General features: G+C 45.2%; 1 protein-coding gene across 4 annotated transcripts in view; it reads right to left on the bottom strand.

Moving 5' to 3' along the window:
- Positions 1-12,289, bottom strand: part of TEX2 (testis expressed 2) — a 99,272-nt gene that overhangs the window by 52,847 nt on the left and 34,136 nt on the right. For 3 of the 4 annotated variants that reach the window (XM_036116243.2, XM_036116242.2, XM_036116244.2), the window contains exon 2: positions 4,114-5,752. In XM_036116243.2, coding sequence (XP_035972136.1) covers positions 4,114-5,727 — 1,614 coding nt within the window. In that variant the 5' untranslated portion in view covers positions 5,728-5,752. Of the gene's footprint in view, positions 1-4,113; positions 5,753-7,108; positions 7,284-12,289 lie in introns of those variants that run through there. The other variant, XM_078065926.1, reaches the window with a different exon arrangement.

A 12,289-nucleotide genomic window follows, 5' to 3' on the forward strand; every position in this document is an offset into this window, starting at 1 on the left:
TCCATCTACCCACCTATTCATCCAATAAGTACTTATCATGTGCCCATTATGTGCCACGTGCTGAGGACACAACGATGAACACGATGGACATGGCCTGTGCATTCATGAAGCCTATGGTGGACTGGAGGAGATAGGCGATAAATATACATATAACTAGGGCTCTTATAAGTACTATGAAAGTGAGGCAGAGAAGGCGAGCTGTGCCTCAGACTTTGGGCACCCCTTTCTACAGTGTATAGCTGTTGCTGGGAAGAAGTTGCCCAGCCAAGTCCCAGATTCCCTAGGACACCTGACATTTTGGAGGACCCATGTGACTAGCTCACAATGGAATGTGAGCAGAAGTGATGCGTGTCACTTCCAGGTCCAGGCATTATCAGAAGGCAGGCCTTCTTTTGCTTTCTCACTCTCCTTCTGCCAGCTGGATGCAAAAAACTCTAATACCCTAGGCAGGGGTCAAGAAATTGAGCCCGAGGCCTGTTTCTATAAATGGGCCACACCCATTTATTTACACATTGTCTGTGGCTGCTTTCCTGCTACAATAAAGAGTTGTGATTGCAACAGAAACTATATGACCCACAAGCATAAAATATTTACTATCTGGCCTTTTAAGAAAGTTTGCTGAGCCACAGACAGAAGGAACTTGGGCCCCTGCATCAACACGTGGGCATGGCCACCCACCCACCAGGAATACCCAAACAGGACTGTTCCACAGGCAAGAAACAAACTTGTAATTTGTTACAATAGCTAGTGTTATCCTACTCTTACAGAAAGTAAAGCCAATGTCCAATGAGAAAATGTAACACAAAATAGATGCTTAAAGATAGACTCCATTATGCTTTCCTTTTCTTTTTTTTTTTTTTTTTTTTTAAGATTTTATTTATTTATTTGAGAGAGAGAGAATGAGAGACAGAGAGCATGAGAGGGAGGAGGGTCAGAGGGAGAAGCAGACTCCCTACCGAGCAGGGAGCCCGATGCGGGACTCGATCCAGGGACTCCAGGATCATGACCTGAGCCGAAGGCAGTCGCTTAACCAACTGAGCCACCCAGGCACCCTATGCTTTCCTTTTCTTATCACAACATTTGAGTCCTAAATTTAATGTCAACACTGCTAAATGTTTAAAGTGTCATATTTTTTAAACGGTTCTCCAGAGTATGATCTCCAACTCAGTAAAATTAATTAAGCCCAAAGAACATTTGCATTTGAAATTTTTGGCTTACAATATACAACCTACCCTTCTAATCTGTAGTAGTGTTCCTTTTATAAAATAAAGAAAGTATTTAGCCAGGTTTCTTTTTTTTTTTTTTTAAGATTTTATTTGACAGAGAGAGACACAGCAAGAGAGGGAACACAAGCAGGGGGAGTGGGAGAGAGAGAAGCAGGCTTCCCGCTGAGCAGGGAGCCCAATGTGGGGCTCAATCCCAGGAACCTGGGATCATGACCTGAGCCGAAGGCAGGCGCTTAATGACTGAGCCACCCAGGCGCCCCTTTAGCCAGGTTTCTAAAAACAGCCCAGTACACTAAACAGAAGACTCCAGGCTAAGATACAACTTTTCCTGAACAGTAATGAAGCCACCCTAAACAAGTCAAGTGCTCGAACCAGTTTAAACTGAATGTCACAGGGCGCCTGGGTGGCTCAGCTGGTTAAGCAGCTGCCTTCGGCTCAGGTCATGATCCCAGAGTCCTGGGATCGAGTCCTGCATCGGGCTCCTTGCTCAGCGGGGAGCCTGCTTCTCCCTCTCCCTCTACTGCTCCCCCTGCTTGTGCTCTCTGTCAAATAAATAAAATCTTAAAAAAAAAAATTAAAAAAAAACTGAATGTCACGATTGTTAGGCATCGGAGTAACATAGAAGTACCATTTTTCTTTGCTAAAGTTATACTAACTGACTTACAGCGCATGTAACTCAGGCAGTCACAGCACCACCCTATAAAAAGCATAGCAACCATAATGAGTCACTCTTACTCCACTTCATATATTAATACTAAGCTTAAGTGTGTCATATCCTCAAGACTCAGCACCAGCTTCTCTTAAAAAAGAAAGTCCCATAACTAACATACTGCCATGGGAAAGAAAGAAAAAAAAAAATCAAATACATGATTCATTAAGTCAAAACAAAAAGAGTGAGCATGCACACGTGTGGTGTATATATACTCGCAGAAATTTAAAAAAAGAACAAAACCAAGATATATAACAAAATCGTTAATCCCTTCCCACTAGTATGATAAAAAAAATAATTTTTTTCTTTGGGTTTCCTGTGTTTTTTAAAAATTGTCTGCCTGGGTGGCTCAGTCGTTGAGCGTCTGCCTTCAGCTCAGGTCATGATCTCAGGGTCCTGGGATTGAGCCAGGCATCGGGCTCTCTGCTAGGCAGGAAGCCTGCTTCTCCCTCTCCCACTCCCCCTGCTTATGTTCCCTCTCTCACTATGTCTCTCTCTCTGTCAAATAAATAAATAAAATCTTTAAAAAAAAACAAGCAAAACCAAAAAAACATTGTCCATGTATTTCTTTCTAATAAGATAAAAAGTTTATGAAACTAGAAAACAAATAGTATTTTGGACCCTTAGAGCGTTCTTCCCTTGTTTTGCTTTTTTGTTTTTGTTTCTATTTTTTTGCAATAGAAAGAGATGCTGCCACTTTTTTAAGCACTCTTATTTAAACAGAGGGGAGAAAAACCCTATTAAAAGAGAAATGAAACCAGCTTTGAACTACCAAAAAAAACCCTAAAACCAAACCAAAACAACAAACCCAGAAAACAAGTGTTGGCAAGGATATGGAGAAATTAGAACTCTTGTGCTCTGCTAGCAGGAAGGTGAAATGGTACAGCCACAGTGGAAAACAGTACGGCAGTTCCTCGAAAAATTAAAAACAGAATTACCATCGGATCCAACAGGCCCACTTTGGGGTATATACCCAAAAGAACTGAAAACAAGATCTGAAAGAGATATCTATACACCCATGTTCATAGCAGCATTATTCAGCATAACTAAAACGTGGAAGCCACCCAAGTGTCCACTGCTGGATGAATGGATAAGGAAAATGGAGTATATACACACAATGGAATTATTATTTGGCCTTAAAAGAAAAGGAAATTCTGACTAATTCTGACTATGCTAAGTAAAATAAGCCAGTCACAAAAAGACAAATACTGTCTGATTCCACTTATATGACACTTGGAGTATTCAAAATCAAAAAGACCGAGTGGAACTATGGTTGCTGGGGTCTGGAGGGAGGGAAGAAACGAGGAGTGACCGTTCAGCAGGTACGGAGCTTCTGGGGTACAAGGGACAGACTGTAGTGATGAGGGCACAACAATGTGAATGTACTTCATGCCACTGAACTGTAACCTTTAAAATGGTTAAGATGGTCAATTGTATGTTATCTGCATCTTACCACAATTAAAAAATCATATGTATATATATAAAACGTGTATATGTGCCTATGACTTACAAACTAAGCTACAGCTGTTAAGTTTGTATCTCGTATATTTTGAGACATACACAAAACACAGCAGCTTTTTAAATATACAAAAATAAATGTGAATGGAAGTTCTAATATTTTCTTCTAGCACCCTAACAGATCATCCCAGCACCCTCAGGGGGGGCCCAAATCCCGAGACTGTTGCACACTGGGAAGTGAGGTCTCTTTCTCCAGCCCGCATCTTACGATGCACAAAGGAAGGAGGAGTGCCAACAAGGCCAACCATGACACCAATCTGCCTTCTCTTCCTCCTTTCCTTCGCTGGCATTCCAGGAGCGCTGAACCCTCCTCCAGGGTGTCAAGAATACGCAATCCTAGCAGACTCAGCTATAACAAATCCTCAGCAAGTAGCAAATCCCTGGAAAGTTTAGAGAGAGACTGAAATACGAACTGGATGTAAATGCTACTCTCTAGCACCATGGAGATCCTTGAAAAACTTGGTGAATTGCTAAAACGTGAACTAGAATGAGGTTTCCCAGAGAAGTCTCTTGCTTGGCCGGAGAATGAAGAGATCTCAAAGGCTTAAAAACACTGCTTGTGTGAAAACCCATGGCAATCAACTAAAAAAATGAAGTTGGATCTAAAAATCAGGCTGTATGGGAGACAGCGCGTGCGCTCACCAGCGGCTGCAGACTTACCTTCAGTATTTCCGGTTCTTTGATATCCAGAGATCTTGTGTTCCAGTGTTGTAGGTTTTTATGTAATCTGTGGTATTTATGAGCACTTGGTGGTGTAAAAAACCAAATCATGCAAACCGCAGTCATGAATCCAAGACCGACTCCCAGAAAGAGTCCGCTCACATAATGGGGGAGGGGGAGGATGAGGTACCCATAGACACACATTATAAAGAAGCCCAGGGTCTTCACTGGTAATTCGGGGTGCTGCACGGCCGAGTGGGCCTCGTCCTCACTGTCAAGAGTTGGACCATCATCCGCCAGCACCTCGGGCTTGAGAGGGATATCCGGGAGCTTATCGACTGTACTCTCTACCTCTGCTTCCAAATCAAAGTCCTCACTGTATAGTTCGCAGAACTCTTCATCTTCTTTGCTCACTAAGGCAGACAAGGAACACTTCTCAAGAACCAGAGAGCTCGTCTTCAGGCCTAAGTCCTTCAGACCGCTCACCTGGGAGCTTCTCGGCTCCACCTCTCTTGAGGGCTCATCTGCGGCCCTGGGGTCACTCCCACAGCCGTCCCCCTCGGAATCACACTCCTCCTCCTTGATGCTGTAGTTGTTATTGCTTTCCAAGTGACCGTTCAGGCTGGACAGATTGGAGAGCTCTGAAGCACTTGAAGATAAGGCTTTGGGCCTGTGGCTGCCACTTTCTTCTCCCATAATTTTACTAAGGAGCTGAAAAGGCTCATATATGACTTCTGAAAGGCGTCGCTTAGTGTCTTCGATTTTAGCCTCCATCTCGGGCACTTTGAAAAAGGAGCGCGTATCGGAGGGAGAAGTCAGTGGGGAGGAAGGTGCAGTTTTGGAGTCCCCACCTGTGCTGCGTGGCTGTGTGAACTGCTTGAACAGGTGTAAGTTGAGCTTGGAGTCGGGTGGTTTACAGGACGCGGCGTCTGCCTCCTGCCGCGAGGTGTCTGTGGACAGAGACTTGACTAATGTCTTCATCAAGTGCCTGTGCCTCGAGGCGTGGGGGGGTTCTTTTGGCTCAACCTCGGTCGACAGGGACTTCACAAGGCTCATGAAGGGCTTGGTGCTGGACAGGGTAGAAGATGAGGCACTGGAGGAGAGGACAGGAGACTTGGAAGGAGAGGACAGCGGGGAGGAAGAACCGGTTTTCTGCTCAGAAAGGGATGACACACTGGGAGAGCTAGCTAAGGGGCCTAACGAAGACGACCCTGGGGACAGAGCCAATGGCACCGTACTTAATACTCGCGCTGCCGGAGGAGGGGACTCCAACAGCTTTACCGTGTTCTCGGAGACGGGCAAAATGGCAGGGGACACGGACAGTCCATCTGCCAGGATGGGCTGGGCGGCAGGGCCAGAGGAGTCATGGCCACCCTGGGGTTCGAGATAGAGGTCTTCCTTGGCTTCGAGCGCTGTTACAATGCTTTGGTCGTCCAGCCCCTCCTCAAGGTACTCCCTGAACTCCTCCTCTTCCTCCTCCTCCTCCTCCCCGGATGCCGAGAAGTGAATGGCGATAGTGTCTCGGGACACGGACCTCTGCACGTGCACTCTGGGGGCTGATGGTTTTGGCATGTCAATGGTTTTCTCGGCATGGCGACCATTCAGACTTGTCATCGCCGGCTTCTCGAGGGCTCAGGCTCTGCGGAAAGAGCAAGGAAACCGGAAGTCAGAGAGCCGTTTCCGCACAGGAGAGGCTATCGTGTGCACACTGGAGCACAGATGAAGCTCCCTTCCAAATGGTGATTATGCTTTTACTTGGCAGATGGCCACTGTTTCTCACCTGAGCGGGTTTGATGGTTTAATTTTCACCAGATAAATCCCAGTTAGGCATTCTCTTTTATGAGCAAGCTACAAACCGGTATTATAAAGGCCATACGATCTGTCTGACTTCACAACAGCTGAGTAATTGTTTCCTCCCTCTTAACTGGCTCGTTTCTACCAGCCATTCTATATTTCAACACTTGAAATACCTGCACAATAGAGGTTACCAGCATTACCTCAGAAGTCCAACGGAATAGAATGCAGCAGCCTGGGGATTTTGAGGATCTTAGAACAAAAACTTCACCACTGTTTGCCAGCTATAAAAAGCCAACTCAGGATGATTACTGCTTCCAGTGCTATTTTCCCAGCAATCCTAACAAATATTCGGCTTGCTTCTCCCACCAGGACTCATACTATCTTGCCACGGCGAAGGAGCAGCAAAGTCTCCAAGGGCGGAAAGGGAAATCTCTAGATGAATTGCTATCACCCTGTTGGCTCCTTTATTCCCCAAATGGCAGAGTACTTAGGTAGCCATGAAGACATGGTCATATTCTGGGGCTTCAGGATAAAGGAAACATATTTTAAACTGAACCCAAGATTCAGAGGGCAGGAAAATTAAGTCTCAATGCTGTAACCCATCACCAACCAAGAACTCCGTTAAGGGCTATGGTGAGAGACGTGGAAGCTATGCTTTCTGCCCTTCTGGAACTCAGCAGCCAGCTGGGGAGAAGACAGACACCTGAAAAGCTGGGCAGCAAAACAGAAGACACCAAGCCGACCCTGCAGTATCTAGTACATTACCTCTCTCCCTATTCACTAAAGGCCTATTTACTGGATACCACACACCATGACAGACCCTACAAAATGGAAATTAACACCATAATCTGGAAAGAAACCCTATCAAAGGAGCTAAAACACACTTGAGGAATGAACTTCAGGTGTTCTGAGGAAGCTAAGACCAGTGTGGGAAGGAGGATACCTGCTCAGCCTCTTAAACCGATGGGGAAGGGGCGCCTGGCTGGCTTGGTCAATAGAGCATGTGACTCTTAATCTCAGGGTCATGAGTTCAGGTCCCAGGCTCTAGGCATGGAGCCTACTTCAAATAAAAAAAAAATTAAATTAAATTAAATAATAAATGGATGGGCAGGTTGTGGCAGAAGGGGCATGATGGGAAAGAAGCGAAAAGGTGTAAGATGAGCATGGGCATGATGTGTCCTGCCAAATGGGCCTTTACCTCCAGGAGGGTGGGTGCGTGCTGGGGAGCAGGGGGAGACCAGAAGTACAGGAGCGGCATCCTGGGGAGTGCAAGCGCAGCCTTGGGAGCTGCTGGTATATACATGCTGGCAGGCAAATAGAGCTCCTGGCACTTGCTCTTTTTCCAGCTGACTCTGTGGGACCTTGAACAAGCCAAAACTTCTCTGGTTCTCAGAATCTTCATCTGTAAAATGGAGGATCACGAGTTCTTTCCAAATCTAAAATCCTACACGTTTATAGATGATTGTATACAACCCAACATAATACACTTATACAAGTAATCTACGAGACATGATCAATGTTACGTTGCTTGCTTGTTTCTTTAGTTTGAAGAACTCCTATATTTGAGTCTTCTGTCAAATATTCATGTGCAAAACGCTGGCACCTGATACTACCAACAAGAGAAAAAGTAAACCTTTGGTGGGGGCGTGGGTGGCAGTGATCCTGCGTCACTAGAACAGAAAATACCCCAATGATGACACGAACGACCACTCGAGCACAGTCACAACGTGACACATCTGTAACTGCACATTTTTAGCATCAATACTTAAGTTATGTTCACAGAAACTTTCCAACAGAGTTTTGCCCATGCTCACCGTGACCCTCAGGCTCTCCTATCCCCAACAGATTCAGGAAAAGGGAATGATCTTTATGGGCAGACAAAGCAATTTAAATCCAGGAGCTGAGGGCAAGTTAAAAAGACACACAGCCTCAGGTCCAGGACAATCCCTCCCGGTTATCTTTAAACCAACAGGTTTGTAAGCTTAGTAAGAAGAAAAATACCAAGTGCAACACGTTTTTCATTTAACTGTCACCTAGTTTTATAAGTGTAATTTAAGAAGAAAATTATAGAGGTAATTTAAAAAGAAAAGTTTGATACTTGAAAAATAAACTTCATTTAAATTGCTTTAATAACAGGGCACCTGGGTGGCTCAGTCAGTTAAGCGTCCCATGCTTCGGCTCAGGTCGTGATCTCAGGGTCGTGAGATCAAGCCCTGTGTCGGGCTCCCCACTCAGTACAGAGTCTGCTTGAGATTCTTTCTCCCTCTCCATCTGCTCCTCCTGCTAGTTCTCTCTCGCGTGCATGCTCTCAAATAAATAAATAAAATCTTTAAACTGTTTTAATAACATAAAGGATGACCTGTAAGGCTCTGCTGTTCTGAGGCTGTTTCACGGGTAGCGGTGGCTACAAGTTAAAATGACTGCGGGCACAGGGGTAAGACAGAGCACGATTTGGGCGCTGAACAGCGTTGAGTCAGTCCTCTGGGGAGCAAGGCAAGAGTGGAGAGGCCTGTCTATCGTTGAGGGTGGGATGGCCTGGGAATCCGCAGGCAAAGTCCCGTCCAGGCAGCAGCCAAAGGGAGAAAAGAGAAAACAGTAGTGTATCCAGGAGCCTGCGGTACAACGAGCAAGCACCTGCCCAGGAAGGACCACCACTGGGGCCTCCTTGCCCAATCCTCCTCCACACAGTCAGGCCCCCTGACTTGCCAGTTGAAGGGGCCTCTGCTCCTCTCCGATCAGACTGTCTCAAGGCCTACGTCAGCCAGTAGGGCCCAAGCTGGACCCACGGAGAGCTGGGTGCCAGGGAGCCAGCTAAGGGCAGGCAGTCTGGCTTACCATCCAGTGTCTTTCTCCAGGGCTCAGGGAGTAGCCGCAGAGATCCAGCATAAACTCCCCCGCATCCGCACTGACCGAAGCCTTGCTCTACTTCACCAGATTGGGGTTTTTTGTAGGCTTATTTTTATGTTTGTGTTTTATCTATTTTACCTGATAAAATATGATAAAACATTGATAAAACCTGCCCTGTGAGGCCACAGCAGCACTACTACTGTTAAATAGAAGAAAATCTCAGGGCCCTGTTTGCCCATCTGCAAAATGAGGGGATTAGATTGAAGAAAAGCTGCTTCTAGGACCAAAATTGCTAGATAATTGAATGTGGTGGAACCAGAGTCAATGGTTTGGGTTCTAGACAACCCATCAAGTGGGTCACTGCCTCCTCCCAGGGACTACTGCAAGCTCCCTCCTCTCTGTCCTCCCATGGCTGGCTGCTGGGGCCAGCAAAACTGACCCTCCCCCAGGAAGATAACATGGTTTGTCCAAGGCCACGGCACTGACCGAGAAGGGGGAAGGGAGGGACAGTTAGACATGGGCTTTTGACACTGATGTCCTGATGCCTTTTTCACCACACAGGCTGCCTCCTCCAGCATGTCACACACGTGCTTTATGACTGCTTTGTCCTGGACCTGGTACCCACCCCCTGTGCTCCCTCACGGACAGCTCTCCCAGGGACTAAAAGCTCAGTTCTCAGCCACCAGCCTGTGACCAGCTGTGTGGAGAAATTAAGAGTCATCTCATCATCCTCCTGACAATCTAGCATCCTAAAAAAGTAACTAGCTCCTGCCCTCTACTCCAACTCAATTATAACGGGGCTCCAAACAAGGAGACCACCTTATCAAGCCCTCAGGAACTGAAAGGCCAGAGAAGGAAATTTCCTTCCCAACAGGTCTCTTTCTTCCAAAGCCACCAGCAGATCACAGGACCCTGGGCTTTGACACTGGCTCCTGAGTCCTGCGGGGGGAGGGCCTATAGCTCATGTTGCCACAGAGGATTTCCTGCCAGAGGTGTGCGTTTAAGCAAAAGTCTGATTTGGTCACGAGCCAAATGGGGTTAAAGATTAATCACGTCCAGCCCCAGAACGGATGGGGGTAGCAGAGGCGTCTGGGAAGGTGAGTTCTATTATCAGGCCCAACATTCTGCTGAAAATAACTAACACTGAATTCGATATTAAAAAGAAAAAAAAATCTTCTGGAAAGCACTCAAGCTTTACAACTGGGAAAGGAATAACCAGGCTGAGGCTAAGGCAAACAGGAACCCAGAGAAGAGCTCTAGAGAAGCCACTTTAGCCCTCAAGATATTGAGTGATTCTGGCAAACCAGAACTTTAATTTTAATGATCTCCTGAGCAGAAATCCAAGTTCAGGGCTGGCCGAGGTAGAGCACTAACTGAAGGCCCTTCCACAATGAGCTGGAACTCCAAAGGGCTACATCTACTCAGCAACGAGTGAACAAGAGACAAACGGGCCCTCTTAGATTTGAGAACTTTGAGGACATTACACTAAGCCAAGTACGCCAGTCATAAAAAGACAAATACCGAATGATTCCACTTACCTGAGGTATCTCAAGTAGTCAAATTCAAATAAAAAGAACACAGAATGGCAGTTACTGAGGGTTGGGAAAGGGGGGGAATGGGGAGTTGTTTAGTGGGTCCACATTTTCAGTTTTATATGATGAAAAAGTTCTGGGGATTGGTTGCATAACAATGTGGATATACTTAATTAACACTACTGGATTGTACACCCAAAAACAGTGAAGGTGGTAAATATTATGCTATGCATATTTTACCATAAATTCAAACTAAAAAATATTTTAAAAAATATTCATTCAAAACTTAACAATGAAATAATAAAATACTTTGAGCTACTTATCATGCCAATGAAAACAATTCTACTCAAAAAGCTCTCATTGTGCTTCAGCCTTTGCCATGTGGTTACATTCTAAGGTAACAAATGTAATTGTATTTATGCTCTCATACTTCTTGGAGGTCAAAAAAAAAAAAGCTATTTAGAGCCCAGTGCTCCCCGAACCTTAGCCTTGGTCAGGTAGGTTTCAGGGAAAAAGGACATTTCAAACTGTTCTGCTGATGGGTCTTTCCTAAGATCCTGACTGCAATTCTCCATTAAAGTTCCTATGCCTTGTAGAGATGGCCATTGCTCTCATTAAGACTGAGAAAGCCTCCTCTCTCTATAAATAAATAAAGGGCGCCTGGGTGGCTCAGTCCATTAAGTGTGTGACTCTTGATTTTAGCTCAGGTCATGATCTCAGGGTTGTGAGATTGAGCCCCAAATCAGGCTCCGCAATGAGTGTGGAGCCTGTTGAAGATTCTCTCTCTCTCTCTGCCCCTCCCCCTCCTCAGGCACAGGCTTGTGCTCGCTCTCTAAATAAATAAAATAAATAAATAAGACTGAGAAAGCCTCAAAGAAGGGCTTCTCTCCCTAGCATTTATGCTGGATTTTATTCTATCCAGTCTAAAAACAAGGAATAAATCAATGCCTCAGCTCCCATCTAACCTGAACTCATAAAAAACAAAGACCTTAAACAGGAAGCCAGGAGCCAACTGCCCTCCCTATCATGAAGTCCATGAGGCTCTCAAACTTAGTACAGTCAAGGTTAGAATATGAAACATCCATGAAATTTATTTTATTTCTAGTCACTCAAAAAGGTTATCATCATTAATTAGCCATGAAAAACCAATCAACAATAAATCAGACTACATAATGAAAAATGAAAAGCTATTTCAAGACTCAATGTTGGCATTTATTAACTCATATAATAACCTCCCTGAATTCTGGTGATTTTTTTTTCGGGGGGGGAACTAATTTTCTAATAAAAATTGTCCTTCTACCTCCAGCTGTCTTTGAAACAATTCAATCCTGGTGTCCTACAGAGCCATAAAAAAGAGAAAAGAGTTCCTTCCAGGTCACTCACTTATCAGCAATTCATCCACTTGGTCCTCCCACATTAAAACAAATAGTGAGGGGAGCCTGGGTGGCTCAGTCAGTTGAGCGTCCAACTCTGTATTTCAGCTCAGGTCATGATCTCAGGGTCCTGAGATTGAGCCCCATTGGGCTCCATGCTCGGCGGGGAGTCTGCTTGGGATTCTCTCTCTTTCTCCCTCTTCCTGTGCCTCTCCCCCTGCTCACACACACACACACACACACACTCTTTCTAAAATAATAAATAAATCTTTAAAAAAAACAACAGTGATGTGGCCATTATTACCACCATCATTACTATTAATTTCTAAATCACATACTAGATTAGAGGAAGCACCGGAGGAGGGAAAAAGAAGAGGACGGAAGCAAGGAGGGAAGAGAACAATTTTGACTGAAAACTGAACTAGTCTCCAGATAAAGAGCACACAGTAATATAGCAGATCTTAGGAGGCAAGCCTGTCTGGAATATGCCTCATTTCTCAGAAGCATCACTAATCCTTCAAGATCATTATTAAAATGCTTTGTCTTTGTAAAATTCCGCCTGTTGGATATTTGCTGCCTCTGAACAAACTTGCACTTGGACGTATGATGTGTGAGTACCACCTGCTA

This window comes from Halichoerus grypus, chromosome 2 (assembly GCF_964656455.1).
Source record: "Halichoerus grypus chromosome 2, mHalGry1.hap1.1, whole genome shotgun sequence".
NCBI lineage: Eukaryota > Metazoa > Chordata > Mammalia > Carnivora > Phocidae > Halichoerus > Halichoerus grypus.